This window comes from Bos mutus, chromosome 1 (genome assembly GCF_027580195.1).
Source record: "Bos mutus isolate GX-2022 chromosome 1, NWIPB_WYAK_1.1, whole genome shotgun sequence".
Classification (NCBI taxonomy): domain Eukaryota; kingdom Metazoa; phylum Chordata; class Mammalia; order Artiodactyla; family Bovidae; genus Bos; species Bos mutus.
In genome coordinates, this window is record NC_091617.1 from 93,623,933 (window position 1) to 93,644,798 (window position 20,866).

Consider the following 20,866-nt stretch of genomic DNA (forward strand, 5'->3'; position numbering starts at 1 on the left):
ATACCATGATTTTAGTTTTCTGAATGCTGAGTTTTAAGCCAGCTTTTTCATTCTCCTATTTCACTTTCATCAAGAAGCTCTTTCATTCCTCTTCACTTTCTGCCATTAGGATAGTGTCATCTGCATACCTGAGGTTATTGATATTTCTCTTGGCAATCTTGATTCCAGCTTGTGCTTCATCCAGCCCAGAATTTCTCATGATGTACTCTGCATATAAGTTAAATAAGCAGGGTGACAATATGGCCTTGACATACTTCTTCCCAATTTGGAACCAGTCCAGTGTTCCGTGTCTGGTTCTAACTGTTCCTTCTTGACCTGCATACAGATTTCTCAGGAGGCAGGTCAGGTGGTCTGGTATTCCCATCTCTTTAAGAATTTTCCACAGGTTATTGTGATCCTCATAGTCAAAGGCTTTAGCGTAGTCAATGAAGCAGAAGTAGATGTTTTTCTGGAACTCTCCTGCTTTTTTGATGATCCAACAAATGTTGGCAATTTGATTTCTGCTTCCTCTGCCTTTTTTAAATCCAGCTTGAACATCTGGAAGTTCTCTGTTCCCGTACCACTGAAGCCTTGCTTGGAGAATTTTGAGCATTACTTTGCTAGCATGTGAGATGAGTACAATTGTGTGTGGTTTCAACATTCTTTGGCATTGCCTTTCTTTGGGACTGGAATGAAAACTGGTCCTGTGGCCACTGCTGAGTTTTCCAAATTTGCTGGCATATTGAGTGCAGCACTTTCACAGCATCATCTTTTAGGATTTGAAATATCTCAACTAAAATTCTATCACCTCCACTAGCTTTGTTCATAGTGATGCTTCCTAAGGCCTACCTGACTTTGCATTCCAGGATGTCTGGCTCTAGGTGAGTGATCACAGCATCATGGTTATCTGGATCATGAAGATCTCTTTTGTATAGTTCTTCTGTGTATTCTTGCCACCTCTTCTTAATATTGTATATCCACATACAAAAAGATGATCTTTAAACCTTCACCTTAGCCAAAAATGAACTCAAGTTATAGATCTAACTGTAAGAGCTAAAACAATACACCTTCTAGAAGAAAACACAGGAGAAAATCTTCAAAATCTTGGGTTAGGCAAAAATTTCTTAGATATAATAGCAAAAGCACATTACATTTTAAAAAATGGATAAACCGGACTTCATCAAAATTAAAAATTTTGGTATTCCAAAAGACACCATTAAAAAAATGAAATAAGCAACAACAGGCTGGGAGGAAATATCTGCAAAACACATAGCTAATAAAGGACTTGTACCAAGAATTTACAGAGAACCTTTACAACTTGGTAAGCCAACACACAACACAACCAAAAAATGGGCGCCAGATCTAAGCGCACATTTCACAAGAATAATATACAAAAGAAAAAGAAGCAGATGAAAAGACGCTCAACATCATTAATTATTAGGGAAATGGAAATAAAATCATTTTATATCCTAGAATGGTTATAAAAGAAAACGTATAAGTACCGGAAAGAATGGATAGAAATTTGAATGCTGATACATTACTATTCAGAATATAAAATGATGTAAAAACCTGATAGTTTCTCAAAATTTTTAAATGAAGACTGCCAATATAACCCAGCAATTCTACTTGTAAGTATCTATGGAAGAGAATGAAAACACACCCAAACAAAGATCTGCAATGTTCATATCAGCATGATTCATAACTGCCAAAAACTGGAAACAACCTAAATTTCTATCAACTGGTGAATGGATAAAGAAACGCAGCATATCCTTATAATGGACTATTACCTGGCCACACAAAGGAACAAACTACTAACGTGCTAAATCATAGATGAAATTCAAAAATATACTAAGTTAAAGAAGCCAGACATAAGACATTACCTATTATATATTTATGTTTATATGCAATGTCTAGAAAAGGCAAATTTGTAAGACATAAAATAGATTAGTGGTCTCCTGGACCAGGGCTAGGAATGGGCATGAAGGATCTCAGTGGGTAAGATGAAGATGTTCTAAAATGTATATGGTGACGGCTGCATGATTTGGTGACTTACTAAAATCAGTGAATCATATATTTTAAAAAAGGTTGAGTTTAAAGATGTAAAATGTACTTCAATGAAACTGTTAAAAAACTGAGGCATCTTTAAAAGTATTTTTAAACTTTCTGTTTCAATTTCAAAAACAATTAATATGAATAAATAAAAGCTACATAAACAATGGCAACCCACTCCACTACTCTTGCCTGGAAAAACCCATGGACGGAGGAGCCTGGTAGGCTGCAGTCCATGGGGTCGCTAGGAGTCAGACACGACTGAGCAACTTCACTTTCACTTTTCAATTTCATGCGTTGGAGAAGGAAATGGCAACCCACTCCAGTGTTCTTGCCTAGAGAATCCCAGGGACGGGGGAGCCTCGTGGGCTGCCGTCTACGGGGTCGCACAGAGTCGGACACGACTGAGGCGACTTAGCAGCAGCAGCAAACACAAGTTCCTCAATCATTTTTTAAGAATGAAAAGGGATCCTGAAACCAAATAATTTAAGAACCATTATCCTATACTCTGGGCTTCCCTTGTGGCTCAAGTGGTAAAGAATCCGCCTGCAGTGCGGGAAACCTGGGTTAGATACCTGGGTTGGGAAGATCCCCTGGAGAAGGGAAAGGCTACCCACTCAAGTATTCTGGCCTGGAGAATTCCATGGACTGTAGAGCCCATGGGGTCGCAAAGAGTCAGACACGACTGAGCAACTATCACTTCACTTCACTTCACATCCTATACTCTGCAGATTCAGAAAAGTCAAAAGGGAAAAATTTACTTTCAGTAGCGCAAGGTAAACTCAAACCAAGAATAATTAAACAGCCTACAGAGTCAAGAATTAAGATTTAATTATTTAAAATTGTACTTGAAAGAAACAAAAGAATAAAAGGATTATACATAAGAATAATCTTGGAACAATATAATGCAGTGAATTCTAGCACGGACTAGTCTGTTTTAAATACGGGCTCTAGAGCCTGTTAAGTGTTGTGCCCTTGGGCAAACTACTTAACCTATAAGTGCCTCAATTTTTTATTCTGAAAAATAAGTATATAAATGACTCCTATCTCATAAAGGATTAAATTAGCTAATATTTGTATAGCACTTAGAAGAAACCCTAACAGACAGTAGTGCTCAGTAAGTTACTATTAAATATCTTTTCCTATGTGTTTAATATAAATATGGGAGATATTTGGAAAACTGTGCTGTAAAAGAGAAAAAACCTATAGCTTCACAAATATAATCTAGCGGTACATTTTTAAAGTGTAAACAATTACAGGATGGTGGTATATAGTTATATGAGACCACTGCAATCAGAAAGTAAAATAATCTCCAGGCCACCTGAAAAAGTCTACTGTATCTGGTTAACCTTTAAATCCTTAAGCCTGTTGATTAAATAAAGATCTCTGCCCTAATCACTTGGCCGGCTCAGTTCAGTTCAGTTCAGTTGCTCAGTCATGTCCGACTCTTTGCGACTCCATGAATTGCAGCACACCAGGCCTCCCTGTCCATCACCAACTCCCAGAGTTCACTCAGACTCACGTCCATCGAGTCAGTGATGCCATCCAGCCATCTCATCCTCTGGTGTCCCCTTCTCCTCTTGCCCCCAATCCCTCCCAGCATCAGAGTCTTTACCAATGAGTCAACTCTTCGCATGAGGTGGCCAAAGGACTGGAGTTTCAGCTTTAGCATCATTCCTTCCAAAGAAATCCCAGGGCTGATCTCCTTCAGAATGGACTGGGTGGATCTCCTTGCAGTCCAAGGGACTCTCAAGAGTCTTCTCCAACATCACAGTTCAAAAGCATCAATTCTTCGGTGCTCAGCCTTCTTCACAGTCCAACTCTTACATCCATACATGACCATAGGAAAAACTATAGCCTTGATTAGACAGACCTTTGTTGGCAAAGTAATGTCTCTGCTTTTCAATATGCTATTTAGGTTGGACATAACTTTCCTTCCAAGGAGTAAGCATCTTTTAATTTCATGGCTGCAGTCACCATCTGCAGTGATTTTGGAGCCCAAAAAAATAATGTCTGACACCGTGTCCACTGTTTCCCCATCTATTTCCCATGAAGAGGTGGGACCGGATGCCATGATCTTCGTTTTCTGAATGTTGAACTCTAAGCCAACTTTTTCACTCTCCACTTTCACTTTCATCAAGAGGCTTTTGAGTTCCTCTTCACTTTCTGCCATAAGGGTGGTGTCATCTGCATATCTGAGGTTATTGATATTTCTCCCGGCAATCTTGATTCCAGCTTGTGTTTCTTCCAGTCCAGCGTTTCTCATGATGTACTCTGCATATAAGTTAAATAAGCAGGGTGACAATATACAGCCTTGACGTACTCCTTTTTCTATTTGGAACCAGTCTGTTGTTCCATGTCCAGTTCTAACTGTTGCTTCCTGACCTGCATACAGATTTCTCAAGAGGCAGGTCAGGTGGTCTGGTATTCCCATCTCTTTCACAATTTTCCACAGTTCATTGTAATCTACACAGTCAAAGGCTTTAGCATAGTCAATAAAGCAGAAATAGATGTTTTTCTGGAACTCTCTTGCTTTTTCCATGATCCAGTTGATGTTGGCAATTTGATCTCTGGTTCCTCTGCCTTTTCTAAAACCAGCTTGAACATCAGGAAGTTCACGGTTCACATATTACTGAAGCCTGGCTTGGAGAATTTTGAGCATTACTTTACTAGCGTGTGAGATGAGTGCAATTGTGCGGTACTTTGAGCATTCTTTGGCATTGCCTTTCTCTGGGATTGGAATGAAAACTGACCTTTTCCAGTCCTGTGGCCACTGCTGAGTTTTCCAAATTTGCTGGCATATTGAGTGCAGCACTTTCACAGCATCATCTTTCAGGATTTGAAATAGCTCAACTGGAATTCCATCACCTCCACTAGCTTTGTTCGTAGTGATGCTTTCTAAGGCCCACTTGACTTCACATTCCAGGATGTCTGGCTCTAGATGAGTGATCACACCATCGTGATTATCTGGGTCGTGAAGATCTTTTTTGTACAGTTCTTCTGTGTATTATTTCCACCTCTTCAGAGACTAAGTAATAAAGAAACTAAGGCTTAGAGAGATTGAAGTGAAGTGAAGTGAAGTCACTCAGTCGTGTCCGACTCTTTGCAACCCCATGGACTGTAGCCTACCAGGCTCCTCAGTCCGTGGGATTTTCCAGGCAAGAGTACTGGAGTGGGTTGCCATTTTCAACTTGCCCCAAATCACACAGTTGTGAACCAGTATTCACACTCATGCTTGTCTGACTCCAGATTCCATGTCATTCTACTAGACCTATAGCACAGCTATCGCCATTAGAAATGGGGAGTCAGGTGGGCAGGTGAGCCCCCAAGAGTATTAGTCATAGTGCCATCATTTCTTACGATGTTTCTGTGGGAATATGCTTGACTCGGTTTAGTACAGACCCTGGGACATGTCTCCTCCTTGTCCATACACAATTCTCCATAGGATGCTCCCAACATTACCTCCTGGCAGTAAGAAAGGAAAACTCTATAGTTCTAAGACACTGAGCATAGAGCTCCCAAAGCCTATTTAAAAAGTAGAGGAAGTTGTAAACAGATTGGACTAAGAAAGTTAAGCTCTTTCTTTCTTTTCTTCCTTGCTAAGATTTCTTCTATACCATTATCATCTACTTTTACACAAAATGGGTTTCTCTTTTACTTAGCTCACTGCACAAGACACCAAATCAGCAGACTCCCCAATACATACCTGTTCCTGAAACAAGTTCAAGGTCCTGAGACTTAACACTAAATTAACAAATAACAAAGCATAAACATAAAAAGAAAAGTCCTCCCTCAACTCCTCTTTCTCTTTTGTTTCTTCATAGTTCCATACAAAAGCAGGTTTTGCACATCAAGAACCAATGCTGATTAGCACTGAAAAGGAAAAATTCACACACAGAAAAAGATGCTGATAACAATCTCAGACATTCTCATCTTAAGCTAACCATTAGCATGCTATAAGTTGCAGACAAATGAAGAATGAGGCTAAAGGTGTACACATAATATCTAAGATGACAAAATAAATTTAACTTCCAGTCCTGATTTGGACATTTAAAAAGTAGCATGGCCAATATTCAGCAAATATCTACTGAAACAAATCTAACTGCCAGAGTGGTTGTAAACACAGTGGGTAAAAAATGATTTTAATCCTTCACAAAACAACCACTCATGATTCAGACACTACTATCCCCATTTTACAGAGAAGAAAACTGAAGCAATTAAAGTTAACTTACTTTGAACCCAAATCTACTTTATTCCACAGTCCAAATCTGTAACCACTATGCAATGTTATAAAATACAAATACCAGTGCTTCTTAGGAATACCATACCATTATGATATGAAGAACTGTACAAGTTTAAGCCATATTTACATGATTTACTCATTTACATACTGAAAGAATATATACAGCATATAATCAAGAAGCAATATAGCATTAGTAAATCAGGACGTGGAAAGAACCTAAATGTCCATGAATTAATGAATGGATAAAGAAAATGTGGGATATACAATAAAATACTATTTAGCCATGAAAAAGCCATTATGCCTTCTGTAATAACATGTATAGTCCTTGAGGGTATTATGATACATGAGATAAGTCAGAGAAAGATAAGTACTATATGATCTTACTTACATGTGGAATCTAAAAAAATCCCACGAAAAACAAACACAAAAATCTCATAGATACAGACTGGCAGTCGCCAGAGACGGGAAGGAGGGTGGGTAAAATGGGTAAAGGCGGTCAAAAGACAAATTTCCAGTTATTTCACTTACTCCAGCCTGAAGATGTAACGTAGAGTATGGTGACTATAGTCAACAACGCTATTTGTGTATCTGAAAGTTGCCAATAAAGTGGAGCTAAATAGTTCTCAACATAAAGAAAAAAAACAAAAAACAAACTATGTGTGGTGGTAGATCTTAACTAAATTTATTGTGGTGATCATTTTGCAATACATACCCATATGAATCCATTATTGTTGTATACCTAAAACTAACACAATGTAACATGTTAAGTTTATCTCATAAAAAAAGGGGGTTGGGAGCAAGAATACTTTATAAGGGTTTAGGAGAACAGACTTTGAAGTTAGACAAAAAAGGGTTCAAAGTCAGTCAATGCCCAGCATTTATTACATGATTGACTTTAGAAAAATTATTCAATCTCTGTACATAGCAGTTTCACATCTGTAAAATGTAGACAATTAGAGTATCAACTTCTTGATAATGTTCAGTGGATGTGGCAGTACCTGATAAAGGGCAGGCTACATTTAAAAGGAAAAAAAGAAAAAAATATCACGCAAAAAAAAGACAAAGAAAATACAGCATAATTTTGGGAGTATTTGGGTTACAGAATTATAGGTATTTTCTACTTTTTCCTTTTCTCCTTTATTTTATAAATGTTTGACAGCACATATTGGTTTCGTGGTAGGAAAAAAACCATAGGCTTTAATATTTTAAATGCATGACAAACCTGAAATTAGCTAATAAACAACTACTACTTGAAATATTGGTAATCCAAGTTTGTAGAAGAAGCTTAAAAAATTGGGTTACACATTAGAAAACTAAAAGGTAACAATCGTTTTCAAAGCTCCAGTGACTCACTAGTGAAGGAAACATAAAAGCAGACACAGATATAGAGTACAAACTAATGGTTACCCTTGGGGAGACCGAAGTGAGAAGGGCAATATAATAGTGAGGGCAAACAGGGTTATTATGGGATTATATGAAATCATGTATACAAAACTTTCCAAAATTGTAAAACAATATAAAATTTAAAAATAACCAGTTATTCAGTAAAAAAAATTAACAACAAAAGAAGGTCCAGTGAATCAGAGAACAAAATATGCCAAACTGAGATTATGATCTGTATACATAAAAAGTTTGTAACATTTTATATTAGATGGAAATTTGCATACCCAGAATGGCTAAAGTGACTGACACCAAGTGATCTTTAGCAGCAAGTGACCAAGTCACCAAGTGACCAAATTAGCAGCAAAACACCAAGATGAAAATCTGCTTGCCATTCTACTCTATCTTTATACCTCTCAATGTTTCTCATGAGGAAAAAAAAAAAAGACCATTCCAAGAAGACTTTACTCTTCAAATATTCAGAATCCTACTTGGAAATAGGGATAAACTAGCCTGAGATTCCATAGCTTTTTAACCTTTTAAGAAAAGAAAGACTCCTTCAAACTTACTTGTAAATCTAGAAATAGGTGAAATATGGTCAAGGATTTTGAAAAAATACAAAATATAAGCATTCGATAAACTGCATTTTTATTAACTTACAGATCTTTCATATTTTTGTCTACAACATGCACTAAAATCAAAAGTAAGTTAATGTATTTGTTTGAAAACATTCTGTAACTCAGACTGATCATTTTATTGTAACATGGAGTAAACATTAGGGAAAAGATAAATTAGCAATAATATTGTGCCTCAAATAAACCTCACTGGCTATGATACTGCCACAAAGCTGTAATAAACATCAAAATGGGTTGTTCTGAGAAGAAAACTGATCAGTTGTGCTCCAGCATCATATATGAAGAGGAAATAAAGCTAAATTACTTTTAAGAGTTCATCTAAATCTTTCCCCAAATTACTTTACTATGAGAGATTGATACCTGGAGTCCAGGGACCCTTCAACAAAGGAAAACTATTATAATAAAAGTAGACAGCATTGTCTTTTACAGTTTTGGCATTCATCTGACTATATACATAGAGAAAGAGAGAGAGAGAGGAATGAATGAAATGATCTCTAACCTTTTCCCACTTCCATTTTTTAAACAAACCAAACAAAAACATACAACCCAAGATGAATAGCAGAAGAAGAACAAGAAAAATAGTATTAGCAAACACATTATCTTAATAGAAAAGACTTTATAAGGTCTAAATTCTTTATTTTCAAATTAATCAAAGTAAAAACACAGGTAGCAGGAAAGAAACATTAATAAGGTGCTAGAGCAAAGAGGCAAGTGATTCAAAGGAATAAATGAGGGATTAAAAAGTTTTAAATACAAAATTTATTTAGCTAACTAGAAGTACATTAAAAATCACAGGAAATATAATCTAAAAAGAATTACTACCACACTAACATATACAAATTTACCTTTATCTTAGTGTGCACATCAAAGATATCTGGAATACTACCAAAAATCGTCTTAATTTCTTCTGGTGCAAGGATAGGCCCACCTCGTTGTCCTTCCTCTTCCAATGGTACTTGAAATAACTAAAGGGCAAAACAAAACTAGATTAGGTAAACTGGAAGAAGAAAAGAATTATTTAATAGTGATAAAGGAGAGAGAAGATATTAATGGAAAAGAAAAATACTTCTTCCTAACCTAAATTTGAGACCTTTTCTCATAACATTTTCTAGTCTATTTTATCCTGTTTATTCACACATCTGTGTGTGTGTGTGTGTGTGTGTGTATATATATATATATAAAATCTTGTAACAAAATATTAATTAGAATCTAGTAAAAGTTTATCACAGTCCTACAAATCATTAAAATTGTTAGTGTGATACAGAGTAATTTCTACTTTTTTAATTCAAGTTACTAAGGAAGAAAGCAATAAGGAATCATACTTTAATATAGGTACTAAATGTTTTGAACTGATAGCAACAAAAACTTGGTTTAGGGGAAAAAGACTGGATTTGAAGCTAGAAGACCTGTCTGTATCCATGCTGCTGCTTCTATCAATCTTAAAAAAATACTCCTACAACTAGTAAGTGAATTTAGCAAGGTCTTAGGATACAAGGTCAGCATGCACATGCATGCATGCACACACATGCATGCAGGCACACTGAAAAAAAAATCATATTTCTGTAAACCAGTATTGTACAAACTGAAACCGAAGGTTAAAAAACAGTACCATTTACAATAAAAAACTAAAATGCTTAAGTATAAATAGAATAAATCACGTACATGATGCTGAAAACTACAGAATGTTGATGAAAGAAATCAAAGAAGACCTAAATAAATGAAGACATACAGTCATGGACTGAAAGATTCAACACCGTAAAAATGTCAACTGTCCCCCATTCCCAAATTGATATAAGGATTTACCCTAATGCCTATCAAAAATGCCAGGACTTCTCATAGATAAAATCTGATTCTAAAGATTCATATGGAAGGGCAAAGAGCTTCTTACTATCAAGCTCCAGTATTGTGCAACACTGGTGAAGAGAGAAACATTCATTATCAACAGAACAGAATACAGACTCTAGAAACGAATCCATGCAAATTTTTTGACAAAGGTGCAAAAGCAATTTAGTGCAGGAAGGCTAGTTGTCCAACACATGGTACTAAAACACCATTTGCCATAGGCAAAACAAATGAAAGTGAAAGTGAAAAGTGAAGTCGCTCGGTTGTGTCCGACTCTGCGATCCAGTGGACTGTAGCCCACCATGCTCCTCTGTCCATGGGATTCTCCAGGCAAGATAAACCTCAGCCCAAATATAATATTTATACAAAAATTAACTCAAAATTATCATAGACCTAAAGAAAAAACTCACAACTATGAAATATTTAGAAGAAAACCTAGGAGAAAACCTTGTGACTTAGGCTTATGTAGAGTGTTTAAATACAAAATCAAACCCATGATGTATAAAAGAAAAAAAAAACTGATAAATTGGACTTTATCAAAACTAAAAACAACTCAGCAAAAAACTTACAACAAGAAAACATATTATAGAATAGGAAAAAAATGTCTGCAAATCACATTATCTAACAAAGGACTATATTCAAAATATATAAAGAATTCTCAAAACTCTGGAAAGAAAACAATCCAATTAAAAACAAGTAAAATCTTTAGTTATTTCAATTAAAACAAGATATACAGATATCAAATAAGGACAGAGATGTTCAGTATCACTAGTCTTTTTGAAATGTAAATTAAAGCCAGGATGAGATAATACTATACACGTGTTTGAATGGCTAAAATAAAAAACACTGATAACATAAAGCAATGGTGAGGACGTGAGCAACTGGAACTTTTACATGTTACTGGTTGAAGAGCAAAACTGTACAGCCCCTCTGCAAAAAGGCTTGATGGTTTCTTTTGAAATCAAGCATTACTTACCATATGATCCAGCAGTATCACTCCTAGGTGTTTACCCAAGAGAAATGAAAATTTATGTCCATAGAAAACTTGTACACAAATATCTGTAACAGCTCTATTGATAACCACTCAAAACTGGAAACAACCCAAATGTCCTTTTAATAAGTCAATAGATAAACTGTGGTACATCCATACAGTGGTATACTACTCAGCAAAAGGATCAAACTATTTATACACACAAGTTAGATAAAACCCAAAGGAACAGGTTGTATACTATGACTCTATTTTATGACATTAAAAAAAAATTATAGTAACAAAGAAGAGATTAGTGATTACCAGGAGTTGAAATGAGAAAAAGGTGTGACATAAAGGAAGAGTAACAGGAGTTTTGGGGGGAGATAGAAATGTTAAATGTTTCAAAGAGTCAATTTCACTGTATAGTTAAAATTCTAGTAAAAATAATGATGTATTATTGGGTTAACATATGTAGCAGTAATATGACAATAGCACAAAGGCCAGGATGGGATTAATGAAAGGAAGGAGGGAGGGAGGAGAGAGGAAGAAAAGAAAGAACACTGTAAATAGTAAGAAACTTCATAAAGATTATGAATTGTTCTTACAACAGTTTACCACCTCTTCCCCAAAAATACCTATGTATATTCAGGCCTTCCATTTTTGCAAGTATGGTGAGCACCTACTTGCTGAAAACAAAATAATGAAGTAAGAAAAACCTCTGTCTGAATACATCAACAAGCTGACAAGAAAGTGAGGTACCTTCAGAGGCCAAAATCTAAGTGAAAGTAGAAAGCTGAGTACTAAACCAATCTTTTTCCCAAAGACATTTGCCTAAATCGATGAAAGTTAAGCTTCACCTATAAAAGCCTCAGTGAGAACAGAAGACCCATACAAAACCTAGATTCCAACATATTAACAATTTCCAGTAAAGTCAGAAGTATGTTTAACCAATGACCCAGAAATTCCAGATTTCTGCCCAGTATATGTTCTCAAGCAGCCATGAGTAAGAATACTCACAGAAGCACTACTAGTAACAGTAAAAACAAACAGCAATGAGAACATCAAAACAAATTCCAATGTCTACTAAAAATAAAAGTTAATTAGGTGGATATAATCATACAGGAAAATGAATTACTGCCACATGCAATGACACAGATGTATCTTAAGAACATTTCTATCAAGTGAAAAAAGCAATTCACTAAAAAATATATACTGTTACATTTAGACAGTTTGATTTTCTACATATATATGATAGATCTATAAGGAAAATGGTAAGCACAAAACTCCAGGTAATGGTTATCTATGAGAGAGGGAAAAGAAACGGGATTGGGGAAAAACGTAATAGAAGATGCAAAGATATCTATAACCATTTATAAGCATTCCTTTATGTAGTCAACATTTCATTAAAAATCCTAAACAAAAATATTCAGACCATCAAAATACATCTAGATTAAAACTTCTCAGTACTCTTAGGAAACAATATCTTAAAATATTTTTACTGTGTTTTAATCCCGCATTTAAAATTAGTTAGCTAAAAACTGATTCTACCTTTCCAATATATCTCAAATCTATCCTTTTTTCATTCTCACTGATACTATCCTAAGAAGTTTAGTTTATTAAAATCTCTAACCAAGAGTGCTGAAATAATCTTCAAATTGATCTTGCCTCCACAATTTGTTTCCCCTTCTTCAATACCTCCTTCAAAGTGAACCAAATGACTTTCTAAAATACAAGTCAAATGTTACTATCTTTCCCTTCCTATCAAAAATTCTTTAACAACAAATGACCTAGCACACTGTACAAAGGCCTACCCCAGTCTGGAGTAAGCAATCTTATCTCATCTGTTACTATCAGTTCAGTTCAGTCGCTCAGTCCTGTGCTCAGTCGTGTCAGACTTTTTGTGACCCCATGAATCACAGCACGCCAGGCCTCCCTGTCCATCAGCATCTCCCTGAGTTCACTCAAACTCACATCCATTGAGTCGGTGATGCCATCCAGCCATCTCATCCTCTGTCGTCCCCTTTTCCTCCTGCCCCCAATCCCTCCCAGCATCAGAGTCTTTTCCAATGAGTCAACTCTTCACATGAGGTGGCTGTTACTATATTCACACCCTAAACTCTACCCTTAGTTCAGTTCAGCTCAGTAGGTCAGCTGTGTCCAACTCTTTGCAACCCCATGAACTGCAGCATGCCAGGCTTCCCTGTCCATCACCAACACCCAGAGCTTGCTCAAATTCATGTCCATTGAGTCGGTGATGCTATCCAACCATCTCATCTTCTGTTGTCCCCTCTCCTCCTGCCTTCTATCTTTCCCAGCATCATGGTCTTTCCTAATGAGTCAGCTCTTCATTTTGGGTGGCCAAAGTATTGGTGTTTCAGCTCCACCCTACCCTTAACCCACCCTCAACTCAAATTCCCCTGGACTATTCTGTAATACCGTTAAGGATTAGTCTTTTGTACTGTTGGAATAATCTCAAATATACTTCCCACCCATATTCTTTGCATGCACTAATAATAATCATGCTTTAAAACTCATTTCAATTTGCATCTTCTGTATGATACTTTTTCAGTGTTCAACCATTGAAAATTCCAGCCCAACACCTTCCCTAAACTGGAAGAGGAGCAAAATTCTCACCACACATATCTCCAAATACCTTAACTAAACCTCTCTCATGAGGTTCAGAACTTTCTATTTGGTTATAATTAGGTGTGTATGTTTTAACTCCTATTCCAGTCTGCTGCTGCTGCTGCTAAGTCGCTTCAGTCGTGTCCAACTCTGTGCCACCCCATAGACAGCAGCCCACCAGGCTCCTGTGTCCCTGGGATTCTCCAGGCAAGAACACTGAAGTGGGTTGCCATTTCCTTCTCCAATGCATGAAAGTGAAAAGTGAAAGTGAAGTCGCTCAGTTGTGTCCAACTCCTAGCGACCCCATGGACTGCAGCCCACTGGGCCCCTCCGTCCATGGGATTTTCCAGGCAAGAGTATTGGAGTGGAGTTCCTTTAAAACAGGAATCCTCTTTAACACCTGTCACAACACCTTATATTAATAGGTACCTAAGTATTACATGGAAAAAATCAAGAAGCTACACTTAATTTGTGGGGCTAAGTAAAAATTAAGCTATTCCAAATTCAAATTTTAAAAAAAGTTTGTAGCACACATTAGTAGGACACATTGTAGGACACATTAGTCCTACAACAAAGCTTAAAGAGAACACTATAATCAACGGAGCCCACAAACTTGTAAGTAAACTTAGGTGAATTTATACTAAGCACAGTAGTGTGGGAGTTTGTCTACAGTGTAATAATTACAAGTGCTTTTTAAAAAGAAGTTTTAGTGAATGTAATTGATACGCAAGTTAAAATTTGGAACTCCAGGACATTTACCATGGCCTGAAAGGATTTACATTTCTAGGTTATAAATGCTACCAAAGTACATGAACAGTATATGCCAAAGGGATTTTCTGCTACTTAACCACATTTTGGCTGACTATAAAAACTTCAACAAGAAACTCATCTAGGATGGCTTCCCTTGAGGAAGAGCAGAACTGACTTAAAACAAGTTTAGTTTAATATAGCAGAGGGCCTCATAAAACCCTGACTACTGCTAAACAAATCAACTATGAAGAATAACCTTTCCGTGAATACCGAGAAAAAAGTTTTTCATTTCTTATTCATGCATCTTATCAATGGTACAAACTACTAAAGGCCATTATATTGGACCTTAATGAACAATATTAAGAATTAGAATTAAAAATTAAACCCAAATAAGAAACTCCCCTATCATTTTCTATTCAAAGTTAAGCTAAGTGGTATCAACTTTATTTTCCTGACAATCTCCTTCATTACCACAAACAAATTTATTCCTTCTTTCTACAGATTCCAAAATAATGTCCTATTATTACGCTTTTCAGAACCTTGAATTTTGATTTATTCCTTAATATCTTCCTTGATCTCATCCTACAAGGATTCCTTAGAATTGTTTTTCTTCAGGAATAACTTCATAGTACATTTTAATAGTGGTAAGCAATGAGTCAACATTTGACTACTGCAAAATTTTAGAAAACGACACAATAAAGGATAACTTTAAAAAAATTACTATGGCAGAAACCAACACAATATAGCAAACCAATTAACCTCCAATTAAAAATACACTTAAAAAAATAAAAATTTACTGACAAACATATTGCTATGCTTCATTGCTAATTGTTTTTCCATGTATCAATTCAGTTTAATTCAGTCGCTCAGTCGTGCCTGACTCTCTGAGACCCCATGAATCGCAGCACGCCAGGCCTCCCTGTCCATCACCAACTCCAGGAGTTTACCCAAACTCATATCCACCGAGTCGGATATGAGATGGGCTTCCAGCCATCTCATCCTCTGTTGTCCCCTTCTCCTCCTGCCCCCAATCCCTCCCAGAATCAGGGTCTTTTCCAATGAGTCATATATCAACAGTACTAAACAAAGCAATGACTCTTGAATACACACTATCATAAAAAGCTACCACTTCCAAATGTAAATGCAGTATCCTGACATGGAAGCTGCAAAATTGTGAATTAAATTCAGTCTCCTCTAAGACTGTCTATTGAGGATCCTTCTCTTTTTAAAGTCACTATAAAAAGCTATTTCTGCATGAAAAAAAAAGCTACTCTTAAATGGCATTTCCCTAACAGCAGTTTCTGTCATAGATTTTCAATATCTATATTTAAATTCTATGCTTATACAATTCTCTTACAAAAAATAACATATTTCTTTGTTTTTACTTATTAACGGTGGAACAGAGATCATTTTTCCAAATTCTTACCTGAATAATTGTGGCCAATATATTTACATAATTACTTTCAGTCTGATAGAGCTCTTTTGCAACTTGCCACCTGGCTGACTGCTTTGAAGGGACTGGAGTAGAATTCTTAGAGGACTTAGTACAAGATTTTGGTGTTTCTAAAAGGAAAGAGGAAGAAAGACTTAAAATGGAAGCCAGATATAAGTACCAAACACTGTACAGATTTGACAAAAAAAAAAGAGGGTATCTACTCTTATAAATATACCACCATAAATATTTTCATTAGAGTTTCATCCTAGAATAAGGCCAGAAAAAAATAATGGTCATGTACTCTTCAAAAATGTCAAGATCATTAAAAAACAAAGAAATACGGAAAGAAGAACTGTTCCAGATATGAAGAGACTAAAGAAAGATAACACAATTTATAATCCTGGATTGAATCCTAACTCAAAAAAACCTTTTTGCTTTTGCCAAATATCATAGTAGGACATTAGTGGAACAACTAGTAAAATCTGAAGGTCTAGAGTAGATCAGTGTTAAATGTTAATTTCCTAATTACAATTAACCTAATTAGACTCACTCCTCCATATTCAAAGCAAACTGACTGACTTACTATTCTCTAAAGACTCATTCTGTATGCTGTGTTACTTGCTCCTCTTGTAATAAATCTCAAACCCAACTCAGTTTTCTACACCTATTTTAAACTGAATTTTAATTCCTTCCATGAATATTTAGTGACTACCTATTCTATACCAAGGGCTTGCCTGGTGGCTCAGTGGTAAAGAACCCAGCTGCCAGAGCAGGAGATTCGGGTTCGATCCCTGGGTTGAGAAGATCCCCTGGGGAGGGAAAGGGCAACCCACTCCAGTATTCTTGCCTAGGAGGTCCCATGGACAGAGGAGCCGGGTGGACTATAGTACATGGGGTCCCAAAAGAGTCAGACATGACTTTGGGATTAAACAACTCTATTCCAGGCACTGAGAATAGAGCAGAGAAGATAGACAAGGTACTTATTCTCTTCAAGTATACATTTTGGTGAAGAGAATAAAACAATAAAGGAGTAAACAAACAATTTCTAACTGTGATAACTACTACTGAAGATGACACCCCGCGATCAGGTTGGTAGGAGGGAGTAGTGGGACAGGGCCTTACCTTTACAGAGAACCGGTAAGATTTCTTTAAAATAGGGAGAGCGAGTATAAAGTTCCCGAGGTATGGTTTTAACAGTAGAAAAATCTGAAGAATAACAGACACTGTGACTGATACCCGGAGAGTATTAGTGGAGGACAACAGCACATGACAGGAGAAGCAACTGAGGAAGGATTACCCAGGAACCTGAAAGCTGTGGCAATACAGAGCTACCGTCTGTGCAGAAAACAGCATGAGCTAATTTACATGTTTTTAGAGACCTTTCTAAGTGCTGAATGTAGAAAGGCAAACATGAATATAGGGAGGCCATCTAAAGGACCATTGCAATTATCTAAGAGAGACCATTTATATAGAAAAGGTTGATAAAGGAAGGGTAACAAAGGAATAGAGATTGAATCAAGATTTCTAATATGATTATGCAAAAAATAGCTTGTGTATTAGAACAAGGAGGTGTGAAAAATACAGTTGAACAGGAAAAAACTCAAATTTGGGCATCATCAGCTATAGAAAGAAAAGCCATAGAATTAAATGAGATCATTTAGGAAGAATTCCATGGAAAAGAAATGACTCAGGAATAACATTCCACATTTAGAGTTGGAAAGATAAGTTAGGCCAAGGAGAAAGACAAATGAGTGATATACGAAAGCCAGAATTAAAAAATGTGTCGAGGAAGGAGTAGCTGCTCATGTGCTGAATGCTGTTGACTATAGAAAAACTGTCAGTCTCCCCAGCAAGAGCACTGAAATTCAATTGGAATGAACTGAAAAGACAGTAAAAAGAAAGGAAATGAGACAATGGATCAAGATAAATCCTTCAAGAGTAGTTATATGAAAGAGAACAGAGAAATAGGATAGTCAGTGGAGAGTATTATGAAGTCAAGGGGAGGTTTTGATTATTTTATAAATTAGAAAACAACATATTTATGTGCAGACTGAAAAAAAAAAAACAGAGGGGAAAAAACTGGAGATCAAGGTAAAAGAACTAATTATTTGTGGCTTCCTGTATCAGCTGATAAAGTAAATTCACCTTTTTCTGACTTCACTGTACCTACTTTTTCCATTATTCATGTGACATCTCCTGTGATTCTTTGTGTTAACAATCTGCTCTCTGAACAGCTCTATCACTTTCTAGCTGTGTGACTCTAGACAAGTTTTACTTCTCTAATCTCAGTATGGTCATCTGTAAAACAGGGGCAATAAAACTTATCTTATAAACACAAAACATACAAACACTTAGAGCAAGCAATTGTTAAATCTAAGCATTTTCGTGTGCCTTTTCTCCTCAGCTAGAACAAAGGCCGGTCACTGTCGTACGGATTTATCTACATTCTAATAATTATTCTATTCCACTAAATTTAAAGATTTAAAAATGTGAATTACCTCCATAGTTAATGCTAGATTCTGGTGTGTTGGAGATATCTAGGAGTGACCCTATAGAAAGGGAATGTTCAGCTGAAGGGCGCTTACGGGGAGGGAAAGGTGACAAGTCTGCCTCTCTTGAAAGCTGAGCAAGTGTCTCTTTTAAACGACGTCTTTTGCGATTGCTGTTTGGGGTATTTAGAGAAAGCAGTGACACTGATTTCTTGAGCTCAGGTGTATTGGCCTGCAATCAAAAGCACAAAAGCTCAATTTTACTTCTGTGGTTCTTTACTTACTGAGACAAGAACAAAAGGAAAACACGCTTAAGAATCTGACAAAATCTGGGTTTTGCACAATAATTTTACAACTACACATTTTTCCACATAATTCGGCTGCTGCATAAAACATAATAATCAAAGGACTACTGTAACTGTCCAACCACTAACACCTAATTCTTTTTCTCCACAGTAGTATTACCATTACATATTTGCCTATAAGCTTGTTTACAATCTACTCTTCATTAGACCATAAATTCCAGGGAGGCAGGACCATTCATTCATATTTTGTTCACTGTATCTCTGGCATTTAGCACAATGCCTGGATACAGTGCTCTAAAATATTTCTCAAATACCACTTGATTTTTTAACTGTACTGTCTTTAAAAATGCATCAATGATGCTGCACGAGGGCTTTCACTAACTGAGGTGAGCAGGGGCTTCTCACTGCAGTGGCTTCTCTTGTTGCAGAGCATGGGCTCTAGGCTTGCGGGATGCAGTAGTTGTAGCACATGAGCTTAGCTCCCCAACAGCATGTGGAATCCTTCCGGACGAGAGATTAAATCCATGTTCCCTGCATTGGCAGGCAGGTTCTTAAGCACTGGACCACCAGGGAAGTCCTACCTCTAGATTTTTTTCAGAGTTCTCTCTTGCAATCTGAAGCATATTTTTTAAACTTTACGCTCAGAAACTTACATTGAGAATAAGGGCTCAAAGAGAACACAACAGAGTACATATTTAGATTTTATAGAAACATAATAAATGCACACTTCACCTTCAACTTTTCATTCAAAATTATTAAATCCCAAACTAAGTAAATTTTCCCTTGAAGCCTGCTTCTATATCTTTCTGTCACATTCTGGTGAACGACACCGTTTTCACCAAGATCCAGCAATGAAGGCTGGATTTTTCTTGCCTACAATTCCTTCTACTACAGTCATTTTTTTAATGACATCTCTCCCCATTCTTCAGTTGCTCCAATACTTACAGGACAAATCAAAATGCTTTAACATATTAAAAACTTGATTCTGCCTATTTAGTCAGCTTTATCTGTTGGCCTTCTTTCCCATACTCTTTTCTGAAGCCATAATTTTAATGTACTTTTAAGCTTTCATACCCTCTCCCACCTGCTGTCTAACATGCATTTCCTTACTAAGTTAGCCAAGGAAGATGGTTCAGCATTTATTTGCTCTTTTCAATCCTGCCTGAGTCTCTGAGTTAGTTAGTAGTTAGAATACATACATTGCTCAATTATGGCACATTTCATTGTGTACTGTAATTGTATCCACATCTCTCTTTCCTTTAAGGTTCTAAGTTTTTGAAGATAGGGATGTTATGGTTTATAATGGTATCACCAAGAATTAGCACAGAATGACATAGATTAAAATAAGATCCAATACATTAAATCTACATAGACTATCCCTCAATATCCAACTGTTTAATTATTCTGACATCCTAAACATGACAAAAAACATGATCTACGTGCTAATTATCCTAGGTTCTTTTGGAATAAAAAAGTGTCATCTTCATGCAATCAAGTTCACAGAACAAATGAAAAAAGGGACAAACAGCATACCTTTTCATATAAATACATAGTTTCTCCAGCTCGGGCATCCATTTGAATGCTTCCCCAGAACCACTAGTGGAAAGAAGACTTTAATTACGAATTTATCTCATCAGAAAAGATATTACTAATGTTTTTTACCAGTCCAGGTTTGATGCATGATACAGGATGCTTGGGGCTGGTGCACTGGGATGACCCAGAGGGATGGTATGGGGAGGGAGGTGGGAGGGGGGTTCAGGATGGGGAACACGTGTACACCCGTGGCGGATTCATGCTGATGTATGGCAAAACCAATACAATGTTATAAAGTAATTAGCCTCCAATTAAAATAAATAAATTTATTTTTTAAAAAAAGAAATAAAAACCACTCTTATTTTACAATTACTTGCCTCTTGTTTCACAACATAAAGTTTCTTTGAAGGTTCAAATGGAAGTTCTTTTACTATATTCTCTTCAACTATAAGGTGAGTGCATCTTTCATCTCCAACTGGTAAACAGTTTCCTCCTAAAGAAGAAAGCATACAAGCATACATAAGACCAATTGTTTATCCCCAGGCCCAAATTTTTTAAAGAGACATATTCTTGAGGAAGTGATTAGCAGGAGTAGGGAATAAAATATGTTAGCTTTTAAATTATGCTGAAT

General features: G+C 36.4%; 1 protein-coding gene across 5 annotated transcripts in view; it reads right to left on the reverse strand.

Annotated features, from left to right (window-relative positions):
- The window catches only part of ECT2 (epithelial cell transforming 2), a 59,418-nt gene that overhangs the window by 26,287 nt on the left and 12,265 nt on the right, over nucleotides 1–20,866 (reverse strand). For 3 of the 5 annotated variants that reach the window (XM_070373079.1, XM_070373090.1, XM_005889920.3), the window contains 5 exons: nucleotides 20,613–20,728; nucleotides 20,236–20,298; nucleotides 18,407–18,629; nucleotides 15,900–16,036; nucleotides 9,132–9,251 (listed from right to left, as the gene is read on the reverse strand). In XM_070373079.1, coding sequence (XP_070229180.1) covers nucleotides 9,132–9,251; nucleotides 15,900–16,036; nucleotides 18,407–18,629; nucleotides 20,236–20,298; nucleotides 20,613–20,728 — 659 coding nt within the window. The remainder of the gene's footprint in view (nucleotides 1–9,131; nucleotides 9,252–15,899; nucleotides 16,037–18,406; nucleotides 18,630–20,235; nucleotides 20,299–20,612; nucleotides 20,729–20,866) is intronic. The other 2 variants (XM_070373097.1, XM_070373086.1) reach the window with 1 other exon arrangement.